General features: G+C 43.9%; 1 protein-coding gene across 3 annotated transcripts in view; it reads right to left on the reverse strand.

Annotated features, from left to right (window-relative positions):
* GABRD (gamma-aminobutyric acid type A receptor subunit delta) overlaps positions 1-12033 on the reverse strand; it is a 38416-nt gene that overhangs the window by 19529 nt on the left and 6854 nt on the right. For 2 of the 3 annotated variants that reach the window (XM_077250113.1, XM_077250112.1), the window contains exons 1-4: positions 10764-10905; positions 2754-2866; positions 1222-1289; positions 502-722 (exon numbers count right to left, since the gene is read on the reverse strand). In XM_077250113.1, coding sequence (XP_077106228.1) covers positions 502-722; positions 1222-1289; positions 2754-2866; positions 10764-10828 — 467 coding nt within the window. In that variant the 5' untranslated portion in view covers positions 10829-10905. Of the gene's footprint in view, positions 1-501; positions 723-1221; positions 1290-2753; positions 2867-10763; positions 10906-12033 lie in introns of those variants that run through there. The other variant, XM_077250114.1, reaches the window with a different exon arrangement.

Consider the following 12033-nt stretch of genomic DNA (forward strand, 5'->3'; position numbering starts at 1 on the left):
GTCAGGACGGAAAAAGGAATGTGAGACAAAGAGAGGGCTCGGGCCGGCGTACCAAGGTCTCATCAAGCAGAGAAGCTAAGTACCCACCATATTGGCTAACTAGTTCCTCTAAGAGAAAAAGAGGATTTGGAATCGCGGGTTGAGAATAGGACTCTCAGTTACTGGACTGTAGTACTTTGCTGGGTGGTGGTGAAGGCAGGTGAACCACTGGAGACAGAAACCGAACTAGTTAAAAGATAGGAACTGAGACTATGCGTGAAAAAGCTCCATCTGATCCTAGCCAACCAAAGTCATCGGTAAAAAGCGGCCTGCAAGGACGTAGTGGCTTCATCGACGAAGTCCACGCACCCAACCAGGACCCACACCTTCATGTTACGTGACAGGGCATAAGAGACGAGTACCTTGCCCTTGGCTACCGCCCCGCACCACGTAACACAAGACAGATATAATTTTTATCGTTGTACCAGAACCTTTGCAGCCCTGAAACAACACATCTCTTACCTACTGCTGTACAAGATAACTCCATCGGGTTGTAGTCGGATTAATTTGTTTTCTACTGTGACATCATGAAACCAGGCAGATTTGGCATTCACTATAAATGTGTCTGGAATCCAAAGTTTCTCAACAAATCTGCTGTCAAAGCCAAGAGTCTTGTTGGTGTGATTGTAAGAAAGTCTTTCATCTGTCCAGCTCTGACGTAGGAACACTGTCATTGTGTATTCCTGAACAATAAAATAATTTAGGATAAGTTTCCTCCTACAGCCAGATAAATATCACACAGCAGAAGAAGGCATTATATAGGAGAGAACAACACAATACTAACAACATAAATCCTACAAGTAGCAAAATGACCATAAGCCTTGCTGTAACTAAATTAGTAAAAAGCAAAAGTGCATTTAAATAACACAGGGTTCTTAGTAACACTGTTTTTTTAATCAAAAATGTCATAAAAGCCATCCCACCGTCGGCAAGGTGACCCCCTTCAGAATGGTCCTACACTGTCTAATATTGAAAAACCTTACCAGGTGTCAACTCTGACAAGTTTTTGGGTGTAAAGAGAAAAAATGTGAAGTTCATAGGGTATGAATAGTTTTTTAAGGCACTGTAAATACCGTATTTGCTCATTTCCACCATTGTGGATTTTTTCTCATTTAGATCGCCATCTAGTGCTGGCAACAGGTATCTGACGTTATACATATGTTTGTGTCTAATTATTATTACCATGTTTATTTCAGAGATGTGGTCAATGCTGGTCACTTCAATATCTAAAACAACAGTGACTGGAGGACCTGAAATAAAAGAGAATTGAAAAAAAAAATGTATATGAAACATTGTATTTGTGTGATGATAATAAAAGTGTACTTTTATTAGTAATTGAAAGCAAAGCTCTTTTGGATTTGGGTCTCACTTCCTCTTATGGGAGAGGAATCGGGATCTCTGACCTGTTCTGCAATCAGTGGCTGCTGAACACTGCATCTGGTTAGGGAGTAATCGAATACAATGCTCCTCTGGAAAATTAACTATGTATATTGCATCTTCAGAGAAGAAGAGGACTTAAACTCTAGTGCCACCTATTGGAAGTAGCAATCCTTAAAGTCAATTTCGAACTTTTAGCGAGCCTTGCCAAATGACTGTTGCAGACATTGTGTTTCAGGGCAAAGCATGTGTTTCATGCAAAGCATGAAATCTGTGGCGCTAGAGTTCAATTCCTCTTCCTCTCTGAAGAGACAATTTGCATATATAATTTCCCAGAGGAGCATTGCATGGCCTATAAGTCTCCTTACCCTGACATGTAATTCTCCACAAGGAGAAACGTTATCCCTTAGATACCAGCCAGAAGCATCTCATACAGCCAAATCAGATCTCATGCTTTGCACTGAGGAGGAGCAACACCCCCGAATCATGTATATGCAAATTGAGATTCTGATTTGGCTTTTAATGTAAGTCATATGACAAGGCTCGCTAAAGGGTTGATGTTGACCTACAGGCTATGTGCACACGTTGAGTAAAATTTCTGCAATATTTCGGAAGCTCTAGGCAGGAAAAATGCAGCTAAAAAAGCACATTTTTGCCTGCATTTGTGACTGATTTGAGTGAAGTCAATGGTGAAAAATGCAAGGCAAAAACGCACAGAGAATTGACATGCTGCAGATTATTTTCAGCACCAAATCTGCAAGTCAAAAATACACCACGTGTGCATGACACTTCAGGTTTCTCATTCACTTTGCTGGCATCAGGATTGCTTCAGGTTTATTTAGAAAATCTGCAAGGAAAAAAAATGCACCAAATCTGCAATGTGTGCACACAGCCTTAGGAATGCTGCTTCCAATAAGTGGCACTAGCATTCATGTCCTCTTCCTCTCTGAATAGGCAATTTGATTATTTATTTTCCCACATGCGCATTGCACGGCCTATAAGTTTCTTGACACTGGTATGCCAGACATATCACTCTCCACAAGGAGAAACGTTACCCCTTAGATCCCAATAAAGATGCACAAAATGATCAAATACTGATGCATCCTGATTCATTATAAGTCCATATTGCTGATCCATATTATGGAATAACCAATTACGATCATGTGAAAGAGGTCAAAAGACCTAATCAATGAACAAAAAATGGCTCTATTACATATCTGACCGGTCTGCTGAGTAAAATGGATATATTACATATCTGACTGGTCTGCTGTGTAGGTCAAGGCTTTAACCATTGTCTCTTTATACAAAATAATCAGTTAACAAAATGGTAATCCTACCTCCAATTCCGGGTCTAAATTTCATTGCATATCCTTTCATGAACCCTTTCAAACTTGGCATCCAGGCTATATCAAGGTTAGATCCGATGTAATCTCCGATGTCTTCAGCACCGCTGTTGAGGTGAACAAAGCATATTATACAGTAAGTTACAGTAAAAAGATGAGTTATCCACTCTTTACTCTAATTTTGCTATACGACCAGTAACGGACTAAGATTTTTTGGGACCACTAAAGGCAATAATTCTGTGGGCCACCATCCGTATATACACCATATGTTCATGTCCACTTATCTTTGATGTTATCATTTGTCTGTTCTCCACATTCCGAGCCCATAACTTTTCATTATTTCCATCGACATAGCCTAAGTGACAACATGACCGGTATTACAGCACCCAAAGGAGTTATCAATACTCCCAGCATAGTGCTCCCGAATTGCAAATCTGCCATGCGCTGCCAATTTTTTTAACCCATTAGTTTTGTAAAAACAAGCACTCCAAGAAGCAAACAAGAGTGAAAGGCAAGGATCATCCACATCATTATTCCCTGAAATGCCCCAGTGTTTCAGAGAAAATATCTTTTAAAGATCTGAGCATCAAAGCCGGAGAGCAGACTCCTCCCGCTCTGCCACCAGCCCCTTGGCCACTGCAGGTGATTGACAGGTCTCTCCCTATGTACAAGCAAGGGAGAGACTGGTCAATCACCTGCAGCGAAGAGCGATCTTTACAATATATTATCTATACTGTACCTGACTGCAATCATTTAGCAGGGCTGCGATTCATTTTGCCTGCGGTGTGGACAACAAGAATCACATAACAGGTTCCCTTTTAAGAGTCACGAAAGAAACAAGGAGAGCATGTGGCCAAAAATTCTTCTTGCACAGGGCTCTCAGCTATCTGCGTGAGCTGTAAGCCAATGTAGAACATCCTAAGATGTCAGATCTAATTTTCAGCACTTATCTATAGTATCATGGCATCAGTTTCATTCTATTCTCACATCTTTACCATTTCTCCAGTTGATTATATTAAGTTGCTTTCCTCCGCACATGTAAGATGGTCAAGTCAAGGAATTTATAGTACTTGTAATCAAAACGTCTGGTGGTGACCACCCTGCTTTGGTTTGACCCTAAGGTTGACCACTGAGAAAGTTTCAATTGAGTATCGATACTCATGGGCACTCTTTCTTCACCAGACTATTTACTTATTTTGTGCGGTTGTGTTTCTACTTCCTATTGGCAAGTCTTTATTGTGAGCCACATTGTGTGCTTTATCAGCTTTCATTTTCCCCATGGGAATACTTTATTTCTATTATTATTTTGTTGTCTAATCATTGCATATGTTAGGTATCTATTCCATTTTATATGATCAAATGTATCAGGAGGCATGATAAGCTACACGTTATTTTGTGATTATTCATTATTGCTTATGTTAGCCTGGTATGGGATTTATTTTCTGGATTATTTTATCCATACCTCCATTTGTTGTTTGTACATTTTTGTACTTTTTAACTGTTTTCAAAGTATCTGTCACTTTTTTTTCCTTCAATAAACTATATAAATATTTATATTATTATCTGGTGTGCACTACAGAATTTTTCTGCACAGCTTTTTTCTTCTTGTCTTCTTTTTCTTGCAAGAGATAGTTGAGATGATACAGGTTGCAGCTCCAGAACAGTAATGAGCGAATGTTCTCTGATAAGGCGTTATCTGAACATGCTCGGGTGCTAACCCAGTGTCTTCGGCGTGCTGGAATAATATGTTCGACAGCTGCAATACATGCATGGATCGCCTAACAAACAGACAATCCCTGCATGTGTTGAGGCTGTCGAACAGCCGCGAGACATGCAGCAGCAGAGACTCCAACATATTATTTGAGCATGTCGAAGACACTCGGTTAGCACACGAACATGCTCAGATAACACCTTATCCCATCACCTTCGCTCATCACTACTGCAGAAGTCAAACGTTTACTCACTATGAGGCCCAAATCTGGGTGGTCACACAACATAGGTTCAGTCTCTTCGTTATTTTATAGTTGGTCTTGATTGTGATGGCTGCTATTATGGTAGTCAATATACTTTATTTTGCCACCACTTTTGACTTTATCACAGTTTCAGTCATTAGGAGTCAGTCTCTTCCCCCCCCTGCAGTGGACTCTTAAGGTACCTTCACACTAAACGATATCGCTAGCGATCCGTGACGTTGCAGCGTCCTGGATAGCGATCTCGTTGTGTTTGACACGCAGCAGCGATCAGGATCCCGCTGTGAGATCGCTGGTCGTTGCTGAAAGTCCAGAACTTTATTTCGTCGCTGGATCTCCCGCTGACATCGCTGAATCGGTGTGTGTGACACCAATCCAGCGATGTCTTCACTGGTAACCAGGGTAAACATCGGGTTACTAAGCGCAGGGCCGCGCTTAGTAACCCGATGTTTACCCTGGTTACCATTGTAAAAGTAAAAAAAAAAACCACATACTCACATTCCGGTGCACGGCGTCCGCTTCCCTGCACTCCTCCTGCATCCTGTGTAAGTGCCGGCCGTAAAGCAGAGCGGTGACGTCACCGCTCTGCTCTGTGGGAGATGCCGGAGATGTTCGGCGCTGACACAGGATGCAGGAGGAGTGCAGGGAAGCGGACGCCGGGCACCGGAATGTGAGTATGTGTTTTTTTTTTTTTACTTTTACAATGGTAACCAGGGTAAACATCGGGTTACTAAGCGCGGCCCTGCGCTTAGTAACCCGATGTTTACCCTGGTTACCAGGGGACTTCGGCATCGTTAGTCGCTGGAGAGCCGTCTGTGTGACAGCTCTCCAGTGACCACACAACGACGAAACAGCGACGCTGCAGCGATCGGCATTGTTGTCTGTATCGCTGCAGCGTCGCTTAGTGTGAAGGTACCTTTAGTCCCCCTTAATCTCTGCTAAAACTTGCAAACTCCCTGGCTCAATAGTGCTGCTCTAAACCTCTTCAAGTGTTTTGGTTTGTTGCTGCTCTACTTGTATGCAGGGTTAACATGTCTCTGCTAAGCGTAGACTGTAAGGGTATGTGCACACTTAGATGGAACCTCTGCGGATTTTTCTGCACCTGTTTTGAGAAATCCGCAGGTAAAAACACTGCGTTTTACCTGCGGATTTACCACGGATTTTATGCGGTCTTTGTGCGAATTCCACCTGCGGTTTTACACCTGCAGATTCCTATAATAGAGCAGGTGTAAACCGCTTCGGAATCCGCACAAAGAATGAACATGCTGCAGAATAAACAACGCAGTGTTTCCGCGCATTTTTTTCTGCAGCATGTGCACTGCGGATTTTGTTTTCCATAGGTTTACATGGTATTGTAAACTCATGGAAAACTGCTGCGAATCTGCAGCAAAATACCCAACGTGTGCACATACCCTAAGGCTTCATTCACATGTCCGATTTTTCCACATACAAGAAAAACACACCAATTATTCTAATCAGACTCTGATCAGAGTTTGATCAGAGTGTGGTCCAGGTGTCATCTAATTTTCTCGTACGTGGAAACATTTAAAAAGAAAATTATATCCAAGTGTGGTCCGATTTTCTTTTCTCGGATCTATTGACTTGCATTGCCGATTTTGATCCGACCCTTGAATCAAAATCGGAGATGTCTTTGTAATTTTCCACAGACTTCTAGGTGAATTTCCCCATAGACTATTGCAGGTATGAGCGCTATCCGTAAAAATAACGGATAGCACTCGTACGCAATCATTGTATGTCTGAAAGAGCTCTAAGGGTGAGTTTCCACGGTCAGGAAACGCTGCTTGTTTGACGCTGCGCAGAGCTGCAGCGTCAAACAAGCAGCGTCCAGATGTTCCTGCATAGTGGAGGGGATTTGATGAAATCTCGTCTCCACTATGCGTGGAAACCCGCACGCGGCGGCCCTGCGACTACGGACATGCTGCGCGTCTTTTCAGATCGCAGCATGCCCGTACACCTTGCGGGGACGCAGCGTCCCCGCAAGGCATATCACAGGGCGCTATGGGAGAGAGCGATCATCCCGGATGTGAAGAGTTAACACATCCGGCATGATCGCTTCCCAGAAAGGGGGCGGGGCTTAGCGCCGAGCGGCTTCGCCGCTGCGGCGATACCGCCGGCCATCATGATCGTGGAAACATACCCTTATAATGGGACTCTACACCAGCCCAATTAACTCTGTGATGTTTGTTGGACCTAAGTGCAAATAAATGTTTTTTACAAAATATTAAAGGCATGCAACTCTACCTGGCACATTACATATAATGACCAATGTAGCAATTGTGTATATTCCCAAGGGCATGATAAGTCATCAATTTTGTAGTCCAGGACAACACTTTTGATGCTGTAAGTTAGCTCTCTGATGGCACCATTGTGGTTTTCCTCATACATAAGGTCTAATTAGAAAAAAAATTGTATTGTACAAAGCCACATCTTGGATACTTCAGAAAGATAATAAAGTTTCCAAATCATACTTTTCAAAACTAATATATTAAAGACTTTGTCATTGTGTAACTGGCACATAAGCCATGTGGGAGCACTATGCTGAGAGTATTAACTAATAATAGTAAAATTAATCGGGGGAAACTAAAAATGCCTGATAATGAATTAATACGTGTTTCCAAAAATAATGGAAACAAAGCTCTTTCTCAAAAAAAGAAAAAAAATTAAACAGCTCGGTGAAAAGAAAAAAGTTTTGGTTCATGGACTATGATGCAGAAAATTGTTTTTTTTTTTTAATTGTTTGGTTCTAAAGTAAGGTCCTAAAAGGGTTAAAGGGATTATCGCATGAAGATAAGTCCATATGCCTTTCCTTTAGCAAATGTGAATGCTTGCCATATGTCTCCCATATGTCTGTGGTGAGATAACAGCTTTAAATGAGATCACTAATCTAACTAGGAAAAGATTTTGCATAATCTGTCAGTAGCACTAACTGCAGAATGTCATGATGTAACAAGCCACAATCAATACAAGCCTCAAGACATGGATAAGAGATTTTGCTAATCAATAAGCGGGGGGGGGGGGGGGGGGTAAATAATCAACTAGTATATTAATTTTACTGCATTGGTTTTAGTACTGCTGGGGCTCATAGGTTGTGTAGCCAAAGATCAAAAGTTGAACCAGTTGGTAAATTTGCATGTTGTTTCTCTCCAATATCCTGTTCAGAAAAGAAGACGGGAATACTAGGGCCACCTATTAGAGCTAGAAATCCTTAACGTTAAGAAACGTTTCCCCTTAAACCCCCTGTAAGAGGTCTATCACCCAGCCAAACCAGTTCTACTTTGCACTGATAAGGGGCAAACACCCCGAAACATGTGTCTTCAACAGGGAGTTTTTCGTTTGGCTTCTTATTCAAGGCCATGTGGCTTGATATTGACTTTTAGGATTGCTTCTTCCAATAAGTAGCACTGTCCCCTTCCTCGCTGAAGAGGCTATTTGCAAATTAAAATTTCCAGATGATCGTTGCATGGCCTATAAAGGCCCCGTCTCACTAAGCGATTTACCAACGATCACGACCAGCGATACGACCTGGCCGTGATCGTTGGTAAGTCGCTGTGTGGTCGCTGGGGAGCTGTCACACAGACCGCTCTCTCCAGCGACCAACGATCAGGGGAACGACTTCGGCATCGTTGAAACTGTCTTCAACGATGCCGAAGTCCCCCTGCAGCACCCGGGTAACCAGGGTAAACATCGGGTTACTAAGCGCAGGGCCGCGCTTAGTAACCCGATGTTTACCCTGGTTACCAAAAAAAACAAACACTACATACTCGCCTTTCGGTGTCCAGGTCCCTTGCCGTCTGCTTCCTGCTCTGACTGAGATCCGGCCGTACAGTGAGAGCAGATCACAGCGGTGACGTCACTGCTGCGCTCTCACTTCTCACTGTACGGCCGGCAGTCAGTGAGAGCAGGAAGCAGACGCCAAGGGACCTGGACACCGAAAGGCGAGTATGTACTGTTTGTTTTTTTGGGTAACCAGGGTAAACATCGGGTTACTAAGCGCGGCCCTGCGCTTAGTAACCCGATGTTTACCCTGGTTACCAGTGAAGACATCGCTGGATCGGTGTCACACACACCGATTCAGCGATGTCAGCGGGGCCTCAACGACCAAAAAAAGGTCCAGGCCATTCCGACACGACCAGCGATCTCACAGCAGGGGCCTGATCGCTGGTACGTGTCACACATAGCGAGATCGCTATGGAGGTCGCTGTTGCGTCACAAAACTTGTGACTCAGCAGCGATCTCGCTAGCGATCTCGCTATGTGAGACGGGGCCTTAAGTCTCCCTACGCCAACTTGGTGATCTACACAAGGAGAAACTTTCCCCTTTAAATTGCTCATTGCACTTGTTGGATCCTTAAGGCCCCGTCTCACATAGCGAGATCGCTAGCGAGATCGCTGCTGAGTCACAAGTTTTGTGACGCAACAGCGACCTCAGTAGCGATGTCGCTATGTGTGACACGTACCAGCGATCAGGCCCCTGCTGTGAGATCGCTGGTCGTGTCAGAATGGCCTGGACCTTTTTTTGGTCGTTGAGGTCCCGCTGACATCCCTGAATCGGTGTGTGTGACACCGATCCAGCGATGTCTTCACTGGTAACCAGGGTAAACATCGGGTTACTAAGCGCAGGGCCGCGCTTAGTAACCCGATGTTTACCCTGGTTACCAGCGTAAAAGTAAAAAAAAAAAAACACTACATACTCACCATCTGATGCCCGTCAGGTCCCTTGCCGTCTGCTTCCTGCTCTGACTGAGCGCCGCAAAGTGAAAGTGAAAGCAGATCACAGCGGTGACGTCACCGCTGCGCTCTGCTCTCACTGTAACGGCGGCTCAGTCAGAGCAGGAAGCAGACGGCAAGGGACCTGACGGGCATCAGATGGTGAGTATGTAGTGTTTGTTTTTTTTTACTTTTACGCTGGTAACCAGGGTAAACATCGGGTTACTAAGCGCGGCCCTGCGCTTAGTAACCCGATGTTTACCCTGGTTACCCGGGTGCTGCAGGGGGACTTCGGCATCGTTGAAGACACTTTCAACGATGCCGAAGTCCTTCCCCTGATCGCTGGTCGCTGGAGAGAGCTGTCTGTGTGACAGCTCCCCAGCGACCACACAACGACCACACAGCGACGCTGCAGCGATCAGCATCGTTGTCTGTATCGCTGCAGCGTCGCTGTGTGAGACGGGGCCTTTAGGGTTACAATCTGACCTCATTTGCCTGCATTATTTATTTTACTTGCTTATATAGCGCCATTAATTTATCAGCACTTTACTGATTGGTGATCACAATCTAAATTCCCTATCATTATGTCTTTCAAGTGTAGGAGGAAGCCGGAGAACCCAGTGGAAAACCATACAAACACTTGAAAAAACATAAAAACTCTTTTCCGATATTGTTCTACTTTGAATCCAGGACTCCAGTGCCTGCAATATGCTGCGATTTAGTAGATAGCACAGAGATTTTTGGCCATGCAACCTGTGTCGCAGCCAAATTTGTCTAGAAATGAATAAATGTTTTCATTTATGTTTGGAATATATTTGGACAGTTATCTATGAAGGCTGTAATGTTCGTTAGGACAATAAGTGAGGACCTGCAATAGCTAGAAAAAGGTGCAGATGTTGCAGAACCGGAATCACAATGTTTTAATAGTGATTTATACAATGGGGAAAATATACATTTTGCTGCCCCTAGCTGTGTATGTCAATATTCTGGCTGGGTCTAAGTGGCTAGCTTGCACCTTCTTCGTGCCCAGCATTGCCCCGCCAGCCTTCATACACTTACACTCGAGCATTGCTTGTAAATCTATTGCATTATCTTAATTTAGGAACTGATCACGATACAATTACAATGCAAAGTTAAATGACCAGTTTAGTTCTGTGTGCTACAAGCAGTACCATTTACCAGATTCAGCAACCTAATCTTACCAACCTTAGTAAAACGATCAATAGAACATAGCATAGAACATTATTCTACAAGTCATATATCTGCACACAGAACATTTTTGAAAGAAAATAAGAATTACACGTTACCTGTGGCTCATCGCAGGTGCGGTATATGTTACAGAAAATAACAGGGTCCAGAGGATACATCCCATGTCTATAGAGCTTGGTGGATGCTCACAGACTAGAGCTGTATTCCCTCATAATAAAATAATGCAGCCATGCTGTTATAAGAGGCATGTGCCTCGCTGAATGCCAGGGCAGATCCCTAGGTGCCAGCGAGCGGTGCCCAAAGATGCATATTGTAGTGCAAGCCCCATGGAGCAGATTGCAGAATTGTCTCGTCAATGTTTTCATATCTTTTGTCTAAGGGATTCGTATTTGTGTAATATTTAATAAGTAATTATGATTATCGCCATGATGTGATATCTTTAGGATAATCACATATTAGGGTATGTTCACATGTAACGTTTTTGCTTTTTTTTTTTTTTTGGAGCAAAACTTGCTTTCTTGACAGTAAAGAAGCAGGTTTTCCTTGTCTCTGGTGTATATACTGTATATATATATATATATATATATATATATATATATATATATATATATATATATATATATATATATATATTAGGCCGGTTTCACACGTCAGTGGTTCCGGTACGTGAGGTGACAGTTTCCTCACGTACCGGAGCCACTGACACACGTAGACCCATTAAAATCAATGCATCTGTGCAGATGTCATTGATTTTTTGCGGACCGTGTCTCCGTGTGCCAAACACGGAGACATGTCAGTGTTCGTGGGAGCGCACGTATTACACGGACCCATTAAAGTTAATGGGTCCGTGTAAAACACGGACCACACACGAACCTTCTCCGTGTGCAGTCCGTGTGGCGTGCAGGAGACAGCGCTACAGTAAGCGCTGTCCCCCCCACATGGTGCTGAAGCCGCCATTCATATCTTCTCTGCAGCAGCGTTTGCTGCATAGAAGATATGAATAATAGTGTTTAAAAGAAAGATCTATGAGTCCGCCGCCCTCCCACCCCCTGTGCGCCCCCCCCCGCTGTTCTGAAAATACTCACCCGCCTCCCTCGCAGTGTTCTGTGCTGGCCGCCCCTTCTACTGTATGCGGTCACGTGGGGCCGCCGAATAGAGTCATGAATAGGTGGCTCCACCTCCCATAGGGGTGGAGCCGCCTATTCATGACTGTAAATGAGCGGCCCCACGTGACCGCATACAGTAGAAGGCGCGGTCAGACCAGGAAGCATCGACAGCCAACGAGGGAAGCGGGTGAGTATTTTCAGAACAGCGGGGGGGCGCACAGGGGGTGGGGGGGCGGCGGACACATAGATCTTTCTTTTAAAC

Source organism: Ranitomeya variabilis, chromosome 4 (genome assembly GCF_051348905.1).
Source record: "Ranitomeya variabilis isolate aRanVar5 chromosome 4, aRanVar5.hap1, whole genome shotgun sequence".
NCBI classification, from domain to species: Eukaryota; Metazoa; Chordata; class Amphibia; order Anura; family Dendrobatidae; genus Ranitomeya; species Ranitomeya variabilis.